Genomic DNA, 24,504 nt, shown 5'->3' with positions numbered 1-24,504 from the left:
ACTGCCGGCCGTGGTCGCAGTTCTGCTGAGTGACTAGCCAGTGCTTCGAGGGCTGCATTCGTTTCAGTGTTCAGTGCGGTTTTGATTAAGTGTCGTTTCCGGTACGGAGCATTCAGGCAGAGTAGCAAGTAGGTTTTGCGTTCCTGCAGCATGTTTTATTCACACCAGGCTTGCACAATGTTGCACAAGTTTCGCAATGTGCGTGGCGTGTTACTGTGGTTCGGCCGCCTAACTCTTTCCAAACTTTGCACCAACAGTGTTAACGGTTAAACAGTGCTGACTCAAAGTGGAAAGATAGTTCCGAACTGCACCAGTCATGAACGGCGTGTCAATTACCACTCAATTTCAACCATTCCCCACTTGCTTACTCTCGGTTTTGTGCTTTTTAAGTCATTTTGCTAGGTTTTGAAAGCATACATTATTCAAACTCAGCAGCTCTTTTCGCAAAGAATGTGATCTCTCAATTATATTCCTTTATCTCGCCCAGCACTATTCTTCTACTGTCCTCTGACACTTCAAATTACTTTCTGACACTCTCTGAATACTCTCTAGAAGTGCATTTTAATTTACTCAAGTGCAAAAAAATGCTATTCACACACACACACACACCAAGTGGCCAGAGCAAGGGTGTAATTTAATTGGCTCTAATCTTTTCCATCGCTTATGCTGGCGCTCGATCCGAACTTCATCCCTTTTCCCGCGGGCGAAACGGGGACTAGGTAATGAAGGTTGATTTATGCGATCGCTCAGCTAGTGCGCTCGTTGTTTCCTCGTTTGCTTCATCATTTGTGGGTTTTTTGTTTTTCGTTCTTTCTCATCCATTGCCCATCGCTTTTGGGAGCGAAAATTTGCGTCAAGTGATGTGAGCGGGATGTGACTCAATTTGGTGAGCAAATTAGCTGACAGATGCGAAAGGTAACGTTCAACCAAAAACTGGGCAGTTAGAGTGTGGATAGTAACGGCTGGATAGTAAAATTCAACCGTCCACGATCAAACAGGTATGGACGGAGCATTGCTGGTTTCCCGACATTTATATTTGAATCCTCAGGACAATGATTACGTTTGGTGAGTGAAAATCTAAATACAGTAGATGACCGCTAACTGGACGTGTTTTACTGGAGTTTTTTTTAAAGTGAAAGTTCGTTAATTAGAGGGATTCTCAGTTAAAAATCACATAAAGGTCGAAATATGAAATATCCGGAATCTTTCGAAAGGAAATTCTTAGCAAATATGCATTTTTCTCACAAATTTAAACTCTCAGTTAGCGGTCACCTACTGTATTGAGATTAATTTGCTCTGTTAACAAATTGAAAAATCCTTGAATATCTAAAGTAGCCAAGGTCCGCATGCTAAACGGAGACGAAATATATGAATCACGAATTTAGTAAATGACGTAAAATTTGTTGTGTCGTATGAGCTGTGTAATGATGCTTGAGCTCTGTAGAATTCAATTCTTCTGAAAACATATTAGGAGTACCAATAACTTCGTACGTCGCGTGGATGCAAGATGTTCACCACTTGTTCTACATCAACATTGTTGATGTTTGATGTTTCTTATTAGGTACGCTGATACAGCCCATATCTTTGTTGGCGAATTTTGCGCCTTCAAACCAGAAACTACTGCCAACAAAAGATTCACCCAGCGTTCACACACCACGAATCTTCGTCGGATACAAATAACAAACTAGTTCGTAACAACGCGGGTTTCTGTCATAAGAAACGTACAATTATACCACCGTGAGAGTACTTTGAGACTGGGGGACAATCGAAGAATTATGTTTAAACGCGAATAAAAACGATCATTCTCTAGGGCTGCCAAAAGATTACGAGAAAAGTTTCTTGTTATATATCTTGCGATGGATAGTTTCGATTAGATTACTTGACTTCCCTTAAAAAGTGTGTTTAACAGATATTTTCTAGCAGAATATGTGAACAAGCCTATTTAGACTTGCTTTTCCACTCTCTTTTATTCCCCTACAAACGATATGACTTACAAAAGTTTCATAAGTTTTGTAATAGTGCATTATTACAGGGAGCTCTGATCATGTTATTTACAATATGGAGAAAACGTCTGCCGAAATCCATCGAAACTTGGTAAAATGTGTGGCAAACAGGCTTTAACTGTAGCTTTATTTCCGACTTGGTTGCATGATTTAAAAGTTATCACTTTTATTTATAAGTAGAACAAAGTTCCAGGGTGTAGAACCTGTACCGTACAATGAAGAAACTTGGAGTATCTCTGCAAGTCAATTTCCATTGACGAAAAGCAGCAAGAATGATCCAAAACGTCGGTTATTAGATTATATGTGAACTGAGGCCGAGAGACGACGAACGGCCTTTGCTCACTTGTGAGTAACTGCTCCTACGACGATTGTTAAAATTTGACGATTGTACCAAGAAACATTGTAATGGGAGAATCTCCGATGGACAATATTTTGAGCCTTAAATTAGTAAAACGAAATTACTAAAACTATCAAAGTTTGATTAAAAACGATACGAAGTTATTGGAACTGCAGGTAAACAATAATTTGATACAATAAAAGCGTCCATTAACGAACTACACTTTCGGAGCCCTCACAGCAGAGTTGTTAACGTAGTATTAAACAACGCAGACAAGCGCGTGCTCTATATTTCGGTTCCCGATTTGATCCGAGATTTTATCATTTTCCTTGTACTGAGATTTTAACAATCCAAAACAGTGCAAAAGGACAAGTAGATTGAGAGAAGTGCCGTTCACTGCCATACTCCTAAGGAATATAATGGAATTTGTGAGAGCCCATTTAACACATGACATCTAACTGCCACACACACAATCTTGGAAAAGCATCCAAAAACATGTCCTCACGTGCGGGGGTGAGTAAAAGGGCATCGAAAAACTGCGGATGGTTAGGCACGCTGTGCATTCAATAGTCGTAAATGCAACCCGGCAATTATCTGTGTCCTCTCAACATAAGCACCTCCAACATGTGCAGGGGAGGATTTTTTGTGTGTTTATGCTTGTCATCTCCAACGGCAAACATCCATTTTGTTCGTTCAGGATTTGTGATATTTCGCAGTATCACCCGATGTCCACAGTCGGCTATTGGACGGACGAACACAAAAAAAACGTAATCATCTCCAAAAATAGAGCCCTCACTCGCCAAAAGCACAAAGTGTAAACAAAACTGCCGTACTAGCAAAGCTTACGCTGCGAAGATTGCAGACGAGTGATGAACGTTTAACGGCTAGCGTTCGTACGTCGATGACTACAGCTGTGCAATAGTGACAGTACTATACAAAACATCGGAACACGTTAGTGCCTTCAAAGTTGATTGAAGAGCTATTGCTGAACCATCACTAAACTGAACAGCAATCAATGCTATAAAAACTGGTCGGTTAACACGCAATTAAGGTTCTTTATTGCTATCCATCGGGACACGCCATATTCCAGACGGTTAATTGGGTACGATGGTGCCCGTTGTTAATAGCACTTGCACAGACATCGTGACGTTTCAACACAGCTCTTGGGCTCATGTTAAGTAGGATCCTTTTTCTGGGAAGTACATTGCTAGACATACTGGAAGCGGTGCTGCCACCCAGAAGACGACCCTAACAAAACGTTTCAATGGTTGCGCTTGTTGGCCCATACCTAAGCATACTGCATTGGGAGTACTCATATATCTCCAGGGCTTCTTGCACCGCTAAGGACCATTAGCGTGTGACACCGTGCCAGCAACCACGCCCGTCTCTGGAATGAAGCGACAACTATAAGTTGTCGTAACAAGCGGAAAAATCGAAAACCCCATAAACCGTTGCGTTCTTTCTCTTTTAAATAAACTTCAAATATTTTAATCTTTCATTATTTCAGTTCTTCCAGTTCACATCCCATCAATTAAAAACCAAAACGCGGACATTGAATCTTTGCATCTTGTGCGCTACATTGTAAGACATCAGACTTCCGCAGGATATTAGGTCTCGCTCGCACAACTTCAACGACTCTTGAAGCGAAAGCGATGAAGATGCACCGGTGTCTGCTTTGTGTAGTCATCGCGCTTATGTCCGTGCTACACTGCAGCGGCCAGAGTTCGGAGGAACGGGCGTTGGGCAGCGATCCCAACTATCCGGAGCTGGATCGCAGCAAGATGCCGATGGCCAGCCTGAACGGCTTGCTGGACACGCTGGAGCACGATAGCACGCGAAAGCTGGATGGCGGACCCGACGACTACGAGCTGGTCGACAGCCTGGCGGCACGCCTTGGCTACCCGCATGCGAACGGTGACATCAAGCGAAGCTGGAGCAAGATGAACGCGGCCTGGGGCAAACGTGTCAGTGGGGGCAATCGGAATTCCGGCTGGACCAAGTTTGGCGGTAGGTATCGCGCTTTCCGGGTCGAAATGGCCCAACAGAGCCCGGTGAATTATTTAGATTAATACGCTTGTTACTCGTTGAATTTCGTTGCCAGCGGCCTGGGGGAAACGAGAACCGGGATGGAACAATCTGAAGGGGCTGTGGGGTAAGCGCGCGGACAAGTGGGACAAGCTTGCATCGGCTTGGGGCAAACGGCAGGAACTGAGTCGAAGTTACTAAAGAGCCTCCTGCCACGGGGGGATTATGACACTAGCACATTGCAGCATCCTATCATCCACCTACGCTTAACCGTGGCCCAATAGCCATGACGGAAAACCAGCAGCTCTACCACCCGATTGAAGTTCCCCTCGCCCACTGCAAGCAAGTTAAGAAAATCCAAAAGAATACATCAACAGACATCGGAGCAAATCACGCTGGTGCAGACACGGAACCGGTTTTATGATCTCGTTAGCGTTCACTGTAACCAATGCCACCAACAATGTTAGTGTAAAGGATCTAGCAAATGCAAAGATGATGCGGTTTTACACTATTTACACTATTACTCACACCACACCACGCTAGTTGTACACATTTCGCTTTGATCAAATCTTCCCGATGTGACGATGGAAATCAATTTTTAACCCTCGGTAATCGTAATGTTTAATGATCAATGTATAAATAAAGAGAGAACAAACAAAACAAGAAACGTACGCACACCAGCGGCATGCAATATGCTTTGAAATGATATCACACTGGCTTACAACCCGAAACTAATCAATCGAAAGCTTCCGTAGCGACAGGAGAGACAAAACAGGGGCAATTTCGGCAACATCTCATATCGCACCACGTGTTGGAGTGCCGAGCAACCGGACTAGTTACATTATTCTCGGCTAGCATTGGCGCAATAGTCTTGCATGTAAACCCGACACGTTTATTTACTTGCTTGCGGTACTACTAAAACACTGCCGCTACGTGGTTGCGGCGCTTTAGTTATTTCGCCTCCAGTTAAACCCGCCCGGCTGATCCTCGGGCAGCGCAACGTAGTTTGGATCCTCTGCCACCTCGTCAAACAATAGTTTGCTGTTGGGGAAACATAGAAACAAACGAAGAGATATCAGTACCATTGGGGGGTTGGTTTGGAGACAGCACCAGTGCAGACGTACAGGATTCGAGGTGTTTTAAGCAGCTTCAAGCCTCCCGGCTGATTTGGTAGCACATCCTCGAGGAAGTAGTACGTGTGGCCTACCACGATACCGATCAGGTCCACCCAGATCGTGTTGCCTATTAGCACGGAAAACCCGAGCAGTACCCACGGTAGGTAAGGGGCCTGGAAAAGAGGAACAGACGCTCGGATCAATTGCATCGCTAGCTTGGACAGGAAAGGTTACTTTTTGTACTGTTGAGAGAATTGCGTTGACAACTTTCACGATGTGCAAACGATTGAATCAAATAAAAAGAGTCGTTTGACTAGTTTGTTTTACGATATCGAGCTAGATAATGCAACAAAAGAACAACTGAATAGACATAGCATTGAATGACACAGACGTTTCTAATATGCAACCAGTACAACCAGAGGAGGATTTATCAATCTCGAGAAAAATCGCGGTAATTTCAACACTGATCTAGTTGGTCTACCTTGATGCAGTTGCCCTGGCCTTGGCCAATTTGACCACTGTAAAAGCCGGGCTACATTGATCGTACTCGCAAGCGTAAAGGCCGGGCTACATTGATCGTACTCGCAAGTGTAAAGGCCGGGCTACATTGATCGTACTCGCAAGCGTAATTTCGATTTTCACTAGCGCATCTGACGGCGGCTGGTGGAAGCTTTTTTTGGTTATCGAGGAAATAGTCATGCCGGATCTCAAAATTAAGTAGTTTTTCCATCGTTTTCCATTACAAAAATGGATGCAATGCGTGCAAAACATGTGTATCTACGTTTTACAAAACTTTTCTCCTCCGATTTAAGTAAAAAACATGGAAAAATAACGTATTTTCTGGAGCTGCTCCAAATTGTTTGGCAAAATGCTTCGGTCAGCCGCCGCCAGATGCGCTAGTGAAAATCAAAATTACGCTTGTGAGTACGATCAATGTAGCCCGGCCTTAATTTCGATTTTCACTAGCGCATCTGGCGGCGGCTGGTGGAAGCTTTTTTTGGTCATCGAGGGAATGGTCGTGCCGGATCTCAAAATTAATTAGTTTTTTCATCGTTTTTTGATGCGAAAACGGCTGAAATACTTGCAGAATATGTTTATCTATCAATTACAAAGCTTTTCCAGTCCAGTTAAAGTAAAAAACATGGAAAAATAACATATTTTCTGGAGCGGCTCCAAACTGTTTGGCAAAATGCTTCGGTCAGCCGCCGCCAGATGCGCTAGTGAAAATCAAAATTACACTACGGAGTACGATCAATGTAGCCCGGTCTCTAGCGAGTACGGACAATGTCCCCCGGCCTTAACAACCTGTCAATTGGTCTAGTAAACTTAAAAGGCATATTTGGAAAGCCTTACAAAAAATAACCGAGTATATCAGGGGCCCCTGCACAAAATTATTGTGATTTCTTGTTTTTTTGTTTCTTGAGCATATTTTTTAGCTTAATCTGAACTGAAACAACAAACTTTGCAATTGATTGATAAATATGTTGTGCCAGTATTTCAGCCATTTTCGCATCGAAAAATTGGTGAAAAAACTACTTAAATTTGAGATCCATGATTGCCATGATGTACTATAATCAATTAAAAATGTGGCTGTCCCCTAGTAGGCTCTGATGCCACAGTAAATAAATATTCTCTGTCGGTCAGTTTACAGGCACCACAGGCATTCTTAGCAGTTTTACCTCAAACTGACGCCAGTTTAATTTATTCGTTAATTATTATTAATCGCGCCTAGATGCATTGAAATACATTGGAATCTCATGTGGAAGTAGTTTTTATCATATTGTGCTCTGAATTTGATTAAATCACAATTGATGTCCGGAATTCAAATCACGATGTTTTACCTTTTTTTTTTAATTCCGTAGAGTGGAAGTAAATTTATATGAATTGCACAAAAATATGTGCTTAGAAACATAATAACATGAACAAAGAAGATAGTAATAAATCAACGACAGTTGAAGATAGAGGTGACAAATGCCTTAGTGACCGTACGGAGAAGATTGACGATTCGCACAACAGTACTTCAGTTCAATTCAATTCATCTACGAGTACAAGAGAAAAACCGCACTCAAAAACAGTTGTCAATAAGTCCGTCGTCCTGTCGGTTCAGCAGGGCACTGACCCTCAGAATTTGGTGTCCGGACGTTATAATAAGATAAAAATAAAAAAGGTATAGTGTGTGTTTTAATATGAGTGAGACACAAGAGTTAACAAGAGCTCGAAACTGTCCGAAATATGAAAAAAAAAAACTATCGTTGCTTTTGCATGAGTTTTTACAATGTTTCCAGCAAAATTATTGGAAATCTTATTTTTTCACAATTGGAGAAGGTTTGCTTCATTAAACTGTATGATGTATGGCGGGTTAAATATGAATTAGTGAGAAATTATTGCATGCCAAAAATGCCTTAAGTGTCCTTAATCCAAAGCAATACGGTTTTATCATTTTTGACAATCGCTTCGATGGAGTAGGAGAATTTGGCTGATACTCTTTGATAAATTGTAGGTTAAAATAAATAATGAAATAGTTTTAGGGTAATTTAAAAATCAAATTGTTAGCAAAAGGCTCTTTGTTCAATTCCACTTTAAACTGGCTTAAATTTTACAGTGAATTTTGCGAGCAAAACAAAAATGTATCGATTCAATGTTGACGCATCTCGCGCTATTGCACTAACAGTATAAGCTTGAGAGAGCATTATCTTTGCACGGTCACTGACAGGATTTGTAATTTCAGGATTAGTTTGTTGGCAAGATTACATATAACACCCCATGCGGATGGGGCACTGATGGCACAGATAACGCGACACTGCTTCCCATTGACTTTACCTGAAAGTTTAGCACGCCGAAAAAGTTCATACGCACGAACGGATTCCGCCGTGACCAGACGTACACCAGCATTATGGTAAAAGCTTGCCCTAAGAAAAGTAAATTAACAAACAACGCACAAATCTGGAGCGGCCACGTTAAGGGAAATGCTGTGTGTATGCGTGTGTGTGTGTGTGTGTGTGTGCATGTAAAGGGAAGCAAATGTTTGTTTTGTTTTCATTTGGAAAAGGATACCACCAACACGGTGCCGCCGAATAGAAACATCATTACAAAGTCGGAGCTTCTCCCGCGGAACGAATTTTCCTCCAGCATACGGCAATACCTTTTATCGACGGAAGAGACACAAGAGAGAGAGAGAGAGAGAGAGAGAGAGAGAGAGAGAGAGAGAGAGAGAGAGAGAGAGAGAGAGAGAGAGAGAGAGAGAGAGAGAGAGAGAGAGAGAGAGAGAGAGAGAGAGAGAGAGAGAGAGAGAGAAAGAAAGAGAGAATATGAGAAGGAAAGCATTGGTGCAGGGTTTGGTAAAACGGAAAGGCAATAGGGAGGAAACTCACCGAAATGTGAAGATCATGTTGAACAGAAAGTTGAACCCGAAGGTGCCGAAGAACAGGAACGTGGTGCAGATGCGCCATAGCTGGTAGTGTTCGAAGATGAGCTTTGGGTTAAAGTACAGCTGAAAGGGCGTTACGATGTCGAGATGCTGTGAAAAGCAGAGGCAAAACAAAAAAAAACAACACCACGGCAGCCGGTTAAAGAGACATCCCAGGCCAGTGACACGCCTCCAACTCCTTCACTTACCACCGACAGTGTCGTGATGATGCAGGCCGTCGAGTACACCCGTGTCACTATCGGTATCTGGAGATATTCTTGCCGTATCGTTTGGTATGCCATTGTACATCCTAAAACAATCCGGAACACACAAACACGAAAAAGGTTACTTTAGGAGGGTGGCCACCAGAAACGACAACAGTACAGCAGTCCTCGGGTCCGTGTCGCCCGTCCGCGATCGACTGTTTCCCCGTGGAAAGGAGCGGGTTAGGCGGGAAGGGGGTCGAAGCTCCCTCCTCCCTACTCTTCCCCTGGCTTCGTGGCTGACAAAACACACAACCTTACCTCAACGTGCGCGCGCTCGACCAGAAAGGGTGTGTTGCGGCGGGCACCACGGAAAACGGCTGTTGATGGAAGAGTCGGTGGCTGTCTGCTTGGACTCCGCTCGCTGGACGTTGGCGTTACATGGGTCGGGGAAACTGTGTGCGAAATCAAAATAAGCTCCCCTGGTGCATGATACTGTTCGGACTCGCGGCCTAGCTCTGTCGTGTACCAATCACCAGCTCGACGGACGGGCGACGGTGCCCGCGATGACGTTTATGTTTTGCTTGCGTTCCCCGCACACCGCGCACACCGCACACAGGCCATTATCACCGGTTTGACAGCTGTTGCCCAACTGTTAAACCGAGCGAACCTGCTGTGCGCCAGGGGAAAACGGTCTGGCAGAGTGACCAGAAATACTGATTTATCAGTAGTCGTACCGATTTTTGATATGCTTACCGATGCACAGATAGACAAAATAATCTTTAAATACTGATAGAGAAACCATCAAATCATTTCTCAATTCATTTTATACATTAAACTTTTTTTTTATCAGGGGAGAACGGCTTTACCATATTACTTAATTAAATTCCATATGAAGAAATTGAAATCACTAGCGACAAAAACAAGAAGTTTTGAGGGCTGGAAATACACGAACCGGGATCGTCGCGGTACTGCGAAATTCGTGGGTTGTTTATAACAAATGTAAAACAGTTGGGTTGTCAAGTCTTTCCAATACCACCTGCTGTTTCGCAGAGATACCCAACTTCGGTATTGCTGAAAATTTCTCGGTGGTGCGAGCCGAATGTTTTTACATTTCCTCATGAATTTGTTTGGAAACTCGCGTCGAGAATCGAGTTTTGTATTTTATTTTGCATAAGCCATTTGAAATAAATAGATTGATTCGCAAATTGATAAAAAAACTATTTCATCTTGGAACATTCATTCGGCACCAAACCTGGACGAGTCCACTAACCGCGGTTATCTCGGCTGCCTGTCAGATTTTCGAACAAGATTCACAGTACAAATCATACGCTGTTTTCATGGTACTGCGAATAAATCAACCCCCTCTTCAACACCTCTCCCTGCTCAACACCTCTTTTTAACCTTCATTTCTATAACCACCTACCCGGGTATGTTTACCCAAGTGCCACAAATCCACTAAACGACCACTAAACGGCTTCTAAACGACTCAAGTTCTCTACCTAAACGGAATATAGAAAGACTTCGTTTAGCAGACGCCAAACGACTCATGCATTCTAAAAATAGCAAAAAAGCTGGTGGCGCTATCTGTTGGTGGGATACCCCAACCACCCAAGTGCCACAAATCCACTAAACGACCACTAAACGCCTTCTAAACGCCTCAAATTCTCTACCTAAACGGAATATAGAAAGACTTCGTTTAGCAGACGGCAAACGACTCATGCATTCTAAAAATAGCAAAAAAGCTGGTGGCGCCATCTGTTTGTGGGATACCCAACCTGTGGAGCTTCCTCGCTTGGAGGAGAGCTTTCTCATTTCCTCTGTACTGTTGTATGGTTTCGCATTGAAGTTATGCATCGCTAGAACTAGAACGGCGATACGATTGTTTAAATACTAAACTCCAACAGAAACCACCAGTCCCAAATAGCCAGCTCGTACTTTATAGCTGATTTGGGGCTGTTTAATGAAAATTCGTTCCGATGTCGTATTTTGTGGCTGATTAAGAGATAGACGGTACTTTGCGGAACTATGGAGCTTTTTAACAGGCACATGGTACTATTTGAAACTTTGCGGCTGATTAGCACTCTGTGTAGGGTTCATGATAGAACCTTAAGGCTTGTTAAGAGTGTGTACCGAACTTGGTACGAGGTGACTCCTGTCAAAGTGTCAAAGACTGGTGCCGTCGAAATGATTGACTTGCTGTTGCCCAAGCTAGTTAATTGAAGGAGGAATATTGAGTGAAGTGATTGTGATTGTACAGTAAATTTTGTAAAATTTTGTATAATTCATGAACATTAAGGATTTAAAAATATACACATGTACACAAACAAAACAAATCCTGTTGTTTATTTCATCGATGACGCTTGCTTGAAAATAAAACACAAAGAAAAATAATCCCTGGCATCGTGGCATAAGGAAGCTGCTTAGGCGCTGTTTGAAAGAACCACATAGAACTTTGATGCTGTTTATCTACTGCAAAAGGCGAATTAGAGCAGCGATCTTTAGCGTGCCAAAATGAGCTGCTTAATCAATTCTGGCTATTTGGGGTACTGAAGCAAGTGAGATTTGAGTAATGGTCGTTGGTGTTGATACCCACGTATCTGACCACACGACCATTCATATAGATTTTTGCTCAGAAAGTTAGAAGGCTATATAGGTCATGATAAGATGAAACTTGTCGAAACACATTGCAAGAAAAGGATAGCAATATAATGATGAGTTGTAATACGCCATCTATTGATCAAACCAATGAAGCTGTGAAGCTTTCATTTTTTTCCTATGGATATTCAATTTTCCAGTCGTTTAAGCTTAATCTGTGGCGCTTGGGCAGTTGAGCTTCATCGCTTGGAGGAGAGCTTTCTCATTTCCTCTGTACTGTTGTATGGTTTCGCATTGAAGTTATGCATCGCTAGAACTAGAACGGCGATACGATTGTTTAAATACTAAACTCCAACGGAAACCACCAGCACTGAAGCAAGTGAGATTTGAGCAATGGTCATTGGTGTTGATACCCACGTATCTAACCACACGACCATTTATATAGATTTTTGCTCAGAAAGTTAGAAGGCTATATAGGTCATAATAAAATGCAACTTGTCGAAACACATTGCAAGAAAAGGATAGCAATATAATGATGAGTTGTAATACGCCATCTATTGATCAAACCAATGAAGCTGTGGAGCTTTCATTTTTTTTCTATGGATATTCAATTTTCCAGTCGTTTAAGCTTAATCTGTGGCGCTTGGGTAGCTCCCAAATAGCCAGAATTGCTTAAGCAGCTCATTTTGGCACGCTAAAGATCGCTGCTCTAATTCGCCTTTTGCAGTAGATAAACAGCACCAAAGTTCTATGTGGGTCTTTCAAACAGCGCCTAAGCAGCTTCCTTATGCCACGATGCCAGGGATTATTTTTCTTTGTGTTTTACTTTCAAGCAAGCGTCATCGATGAAATAAACAACAAGATTTGTTTCGTTTAAACACATATGTATATTTTTTAATCTTTTGTATTGATGAATTACACAAAATTTTACACAACTTACTGATAATTCACAATCACTTCACTCAATATTCATTCTTCAATTAACGAATCTAACTTGTGCAGCAGCAATGAGATTATTGCCGGCGTTTGTCTTTGACACTTTGACAAGAGCCACCTTGAACCGATGTCATGCATTAAAAAGCTATAAAGTTCCACCAAGTTCAGCACCCTTTCTTAACAAGCCTTCAAGTTCCATCATGAACCCTACATATAGTGCTAATCAGCCGCAAAGTTCCAAAGAGTACCTTGTGCCTGTTAAAAAGCTCCATAGTTCCGCAAAGTACCGTCTATCTCTTAATCAGCCACAAAGTACGACATCGGACCGATTTTTCGTTAAACAGCTCTAAATCAGCTATAAAGTACGAGCTGGCTATTTGGGCTTATTCTTTTTATGATAACTTTTTATTGGATTATCGAATCGATCCAAAAAAATAGAATGCCTAAAGAAACATGTTTTAAAAAAGTGGTAAAAAATTCAGAATTTTTTAATTTTTTAATTGTGCTTTAAAAAATAAAATCAGCTTTTACCCCTTCCCAAATAGCCAGAATTGCTTAAGCAGCTCATTTTGGCACGCTAAAGATCGCTGCTCTAATTCGCCTTTTGCAGTAGATAAACAGCATCAAAGTTCTATGTGGGTCTTTCAAACAGCGCCTAAGCAGCTTCCTTATGCCACGATGCCAGGGATTATTTTTCTTTGTGTTTTATTTTCAAGCAAGCGTCATCGATGAAATAAACAACAGGATTTGTTTTGTTTGTGTACATGTGTATATTTTTAAATCCTTTGTATTGATGAATTACACAAAATTTTACACAATTTACTGATAATTCACAATCACTTCACTCAATATTCATTCTTCAATTAACGAATCTAACTTGTACAGCATCAATGAGATTATTGCCGGCATCAGTCTTTGACAATTTAACAAGAGCACCCTTGTACCGATGTCATGCATTAAAAAGCTATAAAACTCCACCAAGTTCGGTGCGCTTTCTTAACAAGCCTTCAAGTTCCATCATGAACCCTACACATAGTGCTAATCAGCCGCAAAGTTTCAAATAGTACCATGTGCCTGTTAAAAAGCTCCATAGTTCCGCAAAGTACCGTCTATCTCTTAATCAGCCACAAAGTACCACATCGGACATGGTACTTTTTGGAACTTTGCGGCTGATTAGCACTATGTGTAGGGTTCATGGTGGAACTTGAAGGCTTGTTAAGAAAGCGTACCGAACTTGGTGGAACTTTATAGCTTTTTAATGCATGACATCGGTACGAGATGGCTCTTGTCAAAGTGTCAAAGACGGACGCCGGCAATAATCTCATTGCTGCTGCACAAGTTAGATTCGTTAATTGAAGAATGAATATTGAGTGAAGTGATTGTGAATTATCAGTAAATTGTGTAAAATCTTGTGTAATTCATCAATACAAAAGATTAAAAAATATACATATGTGTTTAAACGAAACAAATCTTGTTGTTTATTTCATCGATGACGCTTGCTTGAAAGTAAAACACAAAGAAAAATAATCCCTGGCATCGTGGCATAAGGAAGCTGCTTAGGCGCTGTTTGAAAGACCCACATAGAACTTTGATGCTGTTTATCTACTGCAAAAGGCGAATTAGAGCAGCGATCTTTAGCGTGCCAAAATGAGCTGCTTAAGCAATTCTGGCTATTTGGGTATTTGGGTTACTTCTATAACCACCTACCCGGGTAGGTAATACATACAATAAAGGATTTTGGTTTCGATTAGTTGCTAATTTGTAATGATATGTATAGCAATACATGTAGTTATATTTATAGAATCCATTCCAAAAGTTTTCTAGCTCTTAATATTTCACAATCACTTCACTCAATATTCATTCTTCAATTAACGAATCTAACTTGTGCAGCATCAATGAGATTATTGCCGGCGTTTGTCTTTGACACTTTGACAAGAGCCACCTTGAACCGATGTCATGCATTAAAAAGCTATAAAGTTCCACCAAGTTCAGCACCCTTTCTTAACAAGCCTTCAAGTTCCATCATGAACCCTACATATAGTGCTAATCAGCCGCAAAGTTCCAAAGAGTACCATGTGCCTGTTAAAAAGCTCCTTAGTTCCGCAAAGTACCGTCTATCTCTTAATCAGCCACAAAGTACGACATCGGACCGATTTTTCGTTAAACAGCTCTAAATCAGCTATAAAGTACGAGCTGGCTATTTGGGGAAGGTTGACTGAGTTTCAAATTTTAAAACGTACCGCAAAGTACAACAAAAATCTAAAACTCCTACCGAAATCTGCCAAAATAATCTGGTCACACTGAACGGTCCCACTCCGTTACCGAGACCCAGAATAGGTGGTTATAAAAATAGGAGCACAGTTGGGGCAACCCATCGCACCCCCGAGTTTGGCCAATTTGAATGCACTGTTGTCTCCCTCTCTCTATATTCCTCTCATCTGTCACCAGTCGTGGAGCGAGATGGAAACGAATTTCTATCGCATTAGCATAGCAAATCTCTCTGTTTGGGTGTTTTCAATGTTGTAATTGTTTTAAAAACATGCTTTTAGACACATTGAACAGTTTCTTTGTTTTGCAACAACCAAAAGAAAAAAAAAATTGTCCGCTATGCAGCAGTTTGAATTGACATGTTCCATTTTCTATAAGCAGCTATACCTGCAAAAATTGACCTACTAACGGTCATGTAAAGTAGAAATTTTTAATCTTATGATCCAACATAATACGGTTAATGGCAATGCGTACCCTGACCGTTTGTTCTGAGTAAACTCAAAATTATAATATAAACGCACATTTTAAGATATTTTTCGAACAAACAGTATCGATCTTGATTCGATCACGCCGTTTTCCTTATCTATCCATTTGCCCACGTGTCGAAACGCTAGCCAGCTGTCTAACGGTAAAAATACCGTTATGATTGGGGATTCTTCGCCGCCAATTCCTACCAAAGCCCACCGTTTGTTGGCATCTTCAGATCGAATGTGCTTGAGAAAAGGATTCGTCCGTTGCGAGGAAAAAAGCAGTTTACAGTTTGAAATGGAAATCGCGACCAGGAGTAGCGAGAGGGTCGTCGAGCTTTATTCAACGCAAAAACATACACACACCTCCGCACATTCCACACTTCTTCTTCCAAGCAGCTTCGGAAAACGCCTTCGCTCCCCCCGCCTCGCTTGGTGGGGCTGGGGGGTTTGTCAATAAATAATTACAGATGTGTTTTCTTTGCAGCCGCCGAATGAACGGAACGGAAAAACGCGTAGAAACTATTTAACCAAAAGAAGAAAAAACGGTTAACCTCCAGCCACCTCTTCACTCCTCGAACGTGAGCCGGCCCGGGCCGTGATTTTTCATGTACCGGCGGTACGCCTTGTACCGGGGATTGTCTGCCATCTGCTTCTTCTTCTCGTTCTCCTGCTCCACCTTCCACCGGTCGTAGTTGGACTTGATCCAGAGCTGCTGCCGCAGGAACTGCTCCACCGTTTCCGGCTCGATCGCGTCGAACTGGACCGCGGTGAGGCGCATGTACCGGCGGATCAGGTAGAGCTGCTCCTCGCGCCCGTACGGTTGTTTCAGCAGCGTAAACTTCCACACCCACCGGCCCGCCCACCAGAGGTACCGGCCGACCGTGTACGGCAGCAGGAAAAGCTGTATCCAGAGGATGTCCTTGATTTCCGGCTTCGCGTACGCACCCTGGATGTCCATGTTGTTCTCGATCACCTTCCGGATCTGCTCGTCGTGCTCCTTGCGCTGCTCCGCCTTGGACAGCTTGACCCGGCCCTGCTTGCCACTCCCGCCAGCGCCACCGCCGCCTCCCCCGTTCGATTGGTTGATCATCTCCATCGCCTTGTTCCGGTACTTGGGCAGCGACATGAAGTACTTGATGGCGGTATCGTACCGCTGCCAGCGCGTCACGTACTGGATGCCGGAGATGATGCTTATCGTCACCACGATCACCAGCCGCACGTCAATCTTCGCCTTCCGGCGGTAGTACCGGTAGAAGTGCGCGTAGTACGCCTGCGGATTGTCCAGTAGGTAGTTGTAGTCGTTGCGCGACTCCTCGTCCTTCAGCACCTCGTACGCGGTCGCGATCCGCTTGAACGATTCCTCGGCCGCCTGCTTCTGCTCCGCGCCATGGTGCAGGTCCGGGTGGTACTTCCGGGCGAGCTGGCGGTACGATTTGGCGATCTCCTGCTTGGTGCTTTCGCGCGACACGCCCAGCAGCTCGTAGCAGTTGTCCTGGCCGCAGTAGTACGAGTCGAGGTAGTGGCCATCGGCAGTCGTGGCGCAGATGCCCAGCAGCACCACGGTCCAGCCCACGAGTCGTGCTGCCGTCGTCATCCTCTGCGTCCAGGTCGGTTGCCGGATTGTCGAACACTCACGGATGACACGAGACGCGTTGTCGGTCGGTTTGCGGAAGATGGGAGCGGGGTGGTATGGAATTTTGACAGCTTGATTTGTAAACATACGCTGCGTTTAGAGCGGTGCTGCTGAGCGATCAGGCTACACGTAGCGATTCAGTAGCTTCTACACGTGAGAAATTGGCAAACATCAATCAGAATGGGTGAGATGATGTAAGGCCGCAAATATACGACGCGCGTTTCCGCGCCTGCGTATAACAACCCAACCACAGAAATGAAATGTCATTCGAACGCGCTACCGCGGAACGCAGAGATGCTCATTCTGGATATCTCTGCGGAACTGTTATACGCGTTTGAACGCTCCCGCGTAAACGCGCCTCGTGTATTTGCGGTCTAAGAATTGTTGTAGAATCGTTATTACCAATTCTTTATTTTCTCTTTTTTTATTTTCTTATCTATCAGACGTGTTATTAAAACTATGAGAAATGAGAATTGATAGATAACCCCAGGTGACAAATTACAGCGCGTCTAGCACCAATTGAAGAAAATTTCGATATCTCGAACAAATAAGACAAACATCCCAAGCGCCACATATTACCCAAGCGCCACAGATTAAGCTTAAACGACTGGAAAATTGAATATCCATAGAAAAAAAATGAAAGCTCCACAGCTTCATTGGTTTGATCAATAGATGGCGTATTACAACTCATCATTATATTGCTATCCTTTTCTTGCAATGTGTTTCGACAAGTTGCATTTTATTATGACCTATATAGCCTTCTAACTTTCTGAGCAAAAATCTATATAAATGGTCGTGTGGTTAGATACGTGGGTATCAACACCAATGACCATTGCTCAAATCTCACTTGCTTCAGTGCTGGTGGTTTCCGTTGGAGTTTAGTATTTAAACAATCGTATCGCCGTTCTAGTTCTAGCGATGCATAACTTCAATGCGAAACCATACAACAGTACAGAGGAAATGAGAAAGCTCTCCTCCAAGCGATGAAGCTCAACTGGTTGGGGTATCCCACCAACAGATAGCGCCACCAGCTTTTTTGCTATTTTTAGAATGCATGAGTCGTTTGGCGTCTGCTAAACGAAGTCTTTCTATATTCCGTTTAGGTAGAGAACTTGAGTCGTTTAGAAGCCGTTTAGTGGTCGTTTAGTGGATTTGTGGCACTTGGGTAAAATGCGGGAAAAAATGAAAGCTCCATGCTTCGCTGGTTTGCTCCATAGATGGCATATTATAACTCATCATTATATTGCTGTCCTTTTCTTGCAATGTGTTTCGATAAGTTTCATCTAACCATGACCTATAAAGCCTTCTAACTTTCCGAACAAAGATATGTATGAATGGTCATGTGGTCAGATACATGGGTATCAACACCAACGACTATTACTCAAATCTCACTTGCTTCAGTGCTTCAGTTTAGTATTTGACTAATGGTATCGCCGTCTAATCTAGTTCTATCGATGCATAACTTCAATACGAAACCATACAACAGTACAGATGGAATGAGAAAGCTCTTCTCCAAGCAAGGAAGCTCTACTGGTTGGGTATCCCATCAACAGATAGCACCATCAGTTTTTTGCTATTATTAGAATGCATGAGTCATTTTCCGTCTGATAAACGAAGTCTTTCGATATCCCGTTTAGGTTGAGAGCTTGAGTCGTTTAGAACCCATTTAGTGGTCGTTTAGTGGAGTTGTGACACTTGAGTCACTTGGGAGAAAATCGCGCGAATTTTTAATTTTGACAGTATGGATGCCAAATCGGTACGATTTTCTCCAACAATTGTCAGATTTAGAATAAATTGCATATAGCTAATTTTTTTTAAATAGCTAAAAAGGCAGAAATAACATAATGTCCAAATGAATGGTATTAAAAATGTAAAAAAAATGTATAAAATGCCTAATTCCGTCGATATAGAAGATTAAACAAAAATTTAAACCCCGGCTCAAGGTGCAGCTCATGCCCTGTCTGCACGGTAGTGTAAAGCAGCCTTTAGCGATTGGCTCAAGCACTGGAGTGGCTCCGATAGCCACTGAATGCGCGGGCTGCCCCTGAAAGGTTCGTTGCGTCCGTGCCCATAATCCGTGTCAGCTCGATTATCCGGCAGGAGCTAGAAACGCATCACGAAACACGAACCCAAAGCATACAAGTCCAGTGACGCTCTCGCAAACAACGCGCCCGCTCCGACGCAGGGAAGCCAAACGGCATCACATTGCAATTAAAACCGTCTACAGCTCCTGTAGACTGCCTCTGCTTCTATCAACCTATCAAACGTCGTATTTCAAACCTAGCAGCGTCCATCTGTGTCTCTCCAAGTCCTGTGCTTGCGTATCCGTGGCTGTGTGTGTGTGCGCGTGGTTGTTCGGCATCAATCCAGTTTAGTGGCGCGTTGATTGTGTTCATCCCTTTAAACCCTTCGCTGTGTGAGTGTGCGAACATAGTTTCAACATGAGTATGCCCGATGTTGTCGACATTAGAAATGAAATAAACAAAGAGCATGTGCGGGAGAGCTTGGACCGGAACGGCGACGAGCAACAGCTGGTGCAGGACGTAAACGATGCGCTCGGTACGCGCAAGGGCCAGTAAGTAATCGGGCGGCGGCGCGTCTACCCCTTTCCTTTGTGTCTGGTTTGGCGACACATCCTCAGCCCCACTCCCTACGCTCTTTCCCATTGATGCATCTAACGCATACCGCTTTCTTTTGCCAACCCCCCGCTGCAGCGATCCCACTAACCATCTCGTGCGGGCGCGGATGCCCGTCGAGCGGTACGCGTGCGACTACAACATGAACCACAAGCGGCGCGGGCTGGCGCTCATTTTCAACCACGAAAACTTCGACGTGCCGCAGCTCCGGTCGCGCGCCGGAACGAACGTGGACTGCGAGAACCTGACCGCCTCGCTCAAGGGTCTCGACTTCGAGGTGCACGTGTTCAAGGATCTGAAGCTCCGCGACCTACAGAAGGAGGTCGAACGAGGTAAGCGCACCCGCTTCCTGGCATGTTCGCCGACGCGCGGCCACCCAGCATTGCCAGAACAAACCAAACAAAGAGTACGCCACAAGGGCGAACGAAATGCCCATGCACGGTTGCAACCGAGCATAAGGGAAGGCTGCCTTATATGTTGCTGCCGACCCTGTCTCGCTCGGCTATCTCGCTCGCACACTCTGTGTGTAAGGGCAAAGGGTACTCCATCGGCGGTACCATATTCAGCGAGGAGTGATTTACCAAATAGGGGTTTTTCTTTTTCAGTTTAGGAAATGAAGCATTGAGCCGGGACCCCGGTAGATACGTTTTTTTTTTGTTCTCATGGTCGCATTAGTTGACCTATTGGCTGTTCTATTGCAACGGCGACAAACTTTTGACCGATTTTCCTTCGCGACTCGTTCATATAGTTGAGGATTTTTTTAAAAATATTTTCACCATACATATAACAACTTTTCCGTTTTAAATGATGTCGATGGGTTTCGAACAGTTCGTAACATCAACAAAACGGTTAAAGTGTCTTTATTTTATGGCCAAGATTTAAAGCGGCATATCTTATATCTAGCAAACAATTGTTAAATGCATCACTTTCTTCCACAAAAACAAAAAACTCGAACCATTATACCTGGCCACAAATAACTGATTCAGCAATAAGAAAAACGTTTCTGAGTACCTGTCACAACTGCTTGATGCGGAGGTGTACAGATATTGTAGAACGGATTGTCTACCTGTCTGAGTGGATGAGGTTTGCATTCCAACTGATGCGACATAAGGTACCTGAAAGAAAGGGGTCTTTCAGTTGTTTGCTGAAATTATTATTATACTTATTATTACGGCACAAAAACCCCGTAAGCGGTCTTGGCCTGGCTTAGCCACCGCTGGGCTTAAATTGCTAAATTGGACAATGGTGAAATTATGTTATTGCTGGACAGTATAGGAAAGGAAATATGATTCTTGATGCTTTTCGAGCTTTATTTGAAATTATCTGGATACTCTCGTAATTCCTCTTTAAAGTGGCTTTTTGCAGAGTAAATTACGCTAGGAAGGCAATGTTACAAAAATGGTTAAATTCGCAATCCTTTGTGAAAAGCTCCTGTGTCTTTTTTATTTGTTTTGTTTTCACAATTAAATATCATACTAATAATAGCCTATTAAAAAATTAAAACAATCCTATACAGCAACATGTAGATGATGGGTGCAAAAGGGAACCAATTTTATATTGAATTTTATTATTGTCAAATTGAACATGAAATGATTGTATTCCAAACTTAATTACTGCTACTACCACTCTTCTGCGAAAGGGCGCATTATTAGGCATTATAAATGAGTTGGGTTATGAGGTTATGAGAATGAACTAATGATGAGAAAAGTTGGCAAACATCCAAAGTCAACTCCGATCCTACTCCGATAATTTAGGAACCGACTCCGGACGGTAGGTCCGATATTGCACGGGGTCGTCCGGAGTCGTCCGAACCCCGAAGTCATTCAAAATCGTTGAAATCATTCAAAATTTGAAATCATTCGGAGTTGTTCGGAGTCATCGGAAGTTATCCGGAGTTTTCTGGAGTCATTCGGAGTTGTCCGGAGTCGTCTGGAGTTATCCGGAGTCGGAGTCATCCGGAGTCAGAGTCGTCCAGAGAGGCTGGAAACAGCCGGTTTAATGTCTGGACGTCTCCGGACGGCTCCGACTCCGGTCGACTCCAGATGTTTCTGAATGATTTCGGATTACTCCGGACGACTTGGGACAAGTCAGAACGACTCTGGAAGACACCGGCTCCAAACAACTCCGGACGACTCCGGACGGAACTAGTGGTTCGGATTTCGCCAGAGTCGAAATCGGACAATAGCCGGAGTAGTAGCCGTGGGTGCGCTCCAAATAACAAAGCACTAGTCTGAACTTTTCAATCGATACTAGATTATGAAGGGTTGAACATACTTTGTAAGTATTTGGCAGGCATTTATCACGTAGTTTGATATGGTTGATAACGCATCGTATGATTTCTTACTCTCTCTCTCTCTCTCTCTCTCTCTCTCTCTCTCTCTGTTCCTTTTTCTGGTTGCGGCAGTTTCACAGATGGACCATAGCGACGCGGACTGCCTGCTGGTGACGATCCTGTCGCACGGTGAGCTCGGCTACCTGTACGCCAAGGACTGCCAGTACAAGCTCGACACGATCTGGACGTACTTCACGGCCAACCACTGCCCGTCGCTGGCCGGCAAGCCGAAGCTGTTCTTCATACAGGCCTGCCAGGGCGACCAGCTGGACGGTGGCGTGGTGCTCGAGGCGAAGGATCGCACCGAAACGGACAGCTCCTCCTCGATGCTGACGTTCAAGATACCGATGTACGCTGACTTCATGATCGCCTACTCGACCATACCCGGCTTCTACTCCTGGCGCAACACGCAGAAGGGCTCCTGGTTCATCCAGTCGCTCTGCCACGAGCTGAACCAGAACGGCCGCAAGTACGACCTGATGGTGCTGCTCACGTTCGTCACCCAGCGCGTCGCGTACGATTTCGAGTCGAACACGCCGGACATACCGATGATGCACCAGCAGAAGCAGATCCCGTGCACCACCTCGATGCTGACCCGTTTGGTGTACTTCAACCAGAAGAAATAGTGCTAGAGGGAAAATTGGGAGAAGTGTTTTCAATTTTTTTTGTTTCAAATTCATTGCTATGGTTAATTTTTATGATGTCAGCCACTACTGAAGTTTAAAGGAGTTTTTCTTTTTGTTTCTTATCAGTTCCCATTCCACGGCTTTTACTTTTTTTTTTGTTCGTTTGGAGGCCGTTGTGGGAGTCTAAAGGCCTACCCAATTACCCACTTTGGCGCTACATTCCCCACCACCGTGAACATTTACTTCAGCTTTTTCAATACTTCTAATACTCGTCTAGACGCCCGCACTGGCACAAACTGCCATGCCGCCGCTTGCCCCACGTGTGAGGGGAATCTTCATTTGAACTGTTTCCTTTTGATCCCGTTCACTTTATTTTAGCGTAAGGTGCATATTCTCGCGCATTATATGTACATCAAAACAATATATATATCAATCTCCAATTCCATGTACGTAACAAAGCAACATCTGCGCGGTGCACGTATGAGCGGAATTTTTAGTTTAGAGGGTGCTATTATTTTCACACTTTACCTTTTGGTTTTACCCCACCCCAGATGATGGCCTTAGAAATCGAATTGATCTCCCCTAAATTAATGTTTGCCCTATAGCAATTCCTTTGCACGAAAGCAACCCGCTGCGCAACATAGTGTTTAGGCTAGCCTCGTAGGGGAATTTTTAACACTTTAAAGACGCACGACGGAATCCGACGGAAGTCAATTGCGCGCCGTGCTAGTGAATTTTCCGTTTACTTAACATTCTTTACTTTAGTAGAAATTACTCTAGTTATCATTTAAATATGCTACAACAACAACAAAAACTATGAAAACGATCATTTTTAACTACGCAAAGAGAAATACACATAATCGTAAGAGATGAAATAGCAAACTCTCGTGGAAGCGGCATACCTATCGTCGGGACAGCAAAATATCGTCTAAGCAGCATACGATGGTTGTATGAAGTGATTTTTTTTTTCTAAAAAAAAAGGTACTCAATTTGAAACCTTTAAATCGTCAAAGACAAAAACAGCCAACAAATCTAACCTCTCTAGTAGCGCAAGCGATAGGCTACAAAACAGGAAAGAAGGTTATTGTGCGCGCGAACAGTTTGCACACACACACAGCACAGGAACAAAATCGCAAATATCTAAAAATTTATCCAAGTTATAAAGAAGAGCGAAGTGCCCAATGAATGAGTGGGGGGAAGGTGAGGGGAGGAGAAGGGCAAAACTATTTTTTTAAACAAAATCGAAATCGAAACGTGATAAAAAGGAACTAAAATCTAGAATGAAACAAAACCATAAAACAAAACGCATGCATATTTACACCATTAGTTAGGGCTAGGGCAGATACCTCATACCGGGGCTGTACGCTGTGTACGCGGTAGCACGGAAGGGTAGAGAGAGAGAGGGTGAGTTCAAGATTTCTTACACATTTTAGGATTAAGCAAAAAAACACACACACAAAAAAATGCATAAAATACATTAAAAACATATAGCTCTTATACATATTACCTCATAACATTGGCATGCTCCGCTTAATAATAGAGATGCAGTGCGGAGGTGAGAGAAAATGGGAGAGGTTTAAAATAAAAGCTACAGCTGTACAAAAAAAAAATGCTACCAGGGCGCGTTTGCTACTTTGTCTGCTGAACTACATGTATCCGAAATGCGGCGATTTGTAGGTAACATGTTTGTCCCGAAGCATAACCGCACCCGCACACATCCGTTTGTTTTCTGCGGTTAGCGACGAGCGGTGCTTTATCTGCATCACAATCGCGTGTCTCATAAGCAAAATCGTCATTAAAATGCTCTTATCGCGTACGCAGCGGTACAATTACGACTGGGATGCAATCATTAACCGAATCAAATAACAACGGTGAGGAAGAGAAAAAAAAACCCGCCATCCGATTCGATTTTTCCG

At 43.4% G+C, this 24,504-nt stretch overlaps 4 protein-coding genes across 4 annotated transcripts; 2 read left to right on the top strand and 2 right to left on the bottom strand.

Moving 5' to 3' along the window:
• LOC121594589 (cerebral peptide 1) lies at positions 1 to 5,030 on the top strand. The gene is made up of 3 exons (XM_041918008.1): positions 1 to 128; positions 3,848 to 4,347; positions 4,442 to 5,030. Exons 2-3 carry the CDS (start codon positions 3,993 to 3,995, stop codon positions 4,564 to 4,566), a joined length of 480 nt encoding a protein of 159 aa, XP_041773942.1. The 5' UTR covers positions 1 to 128; positions 3,848 to 3,992; the 3' UTR covers positions 4,567 to 5,030.
• A 206-nt stretch (positions 5,031 to 5,236) lies between these two features.
• LOC121594583 (derlin-2) lies at positions 5,237 to 9,733 on the bottom strand. The gene is made up of 7 exons (XM_041917998.1): positions 9,411 to 9,733; positions 9,096 to 9,196; positions 8,852 to 8,997; positions 8,535 to 8,622; positions 8,301 to 8,423; positions 5,490 to 5,653; positions 5,237 to 5,406 (listed from the first exon to the last, which is right to left on the bottom strand). Exons 2-7 carry the CDS (start codon positions 9,186 to 9,188, stop codon positions 5,313 to 5,315), a joined length of 708 nt encoding a protein of 235 aa, XP_041773932.1. The 5' UTR covers positions 9,189 to 9,196; positions 9,411 to 9,733; the 3' UTR covers positions 5,237 to 5,312.
• A 5,924-nt stretch (positions 9,734 to 15,657) lies between these two features.
• Positions 15,658 to 17,027, bottom strand: LOC121592043 (dnaJ homolog subfamily C member 25 homolog). Its single transcript, XM_041913273.1, has one exon. The coding sequence runs from the start codon at positions 16,953 to 16,955 to the stop codon at positions 15,927 to 15,929; it is 1,029 nt and encodes a 342-aa protein (XP_041769207.1). The 5' UTR covers positions 16,956 to 17,027; the 3' UTR covers positions 15,658 to 15,926.
• A 2,050-nt stretch (positions 17,028 to 19,077) lies between these two features.
• On the top strand, positions 19,078 to 23,600 carry LOC121592046 (caspase-like). The gene is made up of 3 exons (XM_041913288.1): positions 19,078 to 19,569; positions 19,709 to 19,962; positions 22,035 to 23,600. Exons 1-3 carry the CDS (start codon positions 19,436 to 19,438, stop codon positions 22,586 to 22,588), a joined length of 942 nt encoding a protein of 313 aa, XP_041769222.1. The 5' UTR covers positions 19,078 to 19,435; the 3' UTR covers positions 22,589 to 23,600.
• Positions 23,601 to 24,504: the final 904 nt, after the last annotated feature.

The sequence above is a fragment of the Anopheles merus genome, chromosome X, assembly GCF_017562075.2.
Source record: "Anopheles merus strain MAF chromosome X, AmerM5.1, whole genome shotgun sequence".
Classification (NCBI taxonomy): Eukaryota; Metazoa; Arthropoda; class Insecta; order Diptera; family Culicidae; genus Anopheles; species Anopheles merus.
This window is presented reverse-complemented; position numbering and strand designations above follow the sequence as displayed.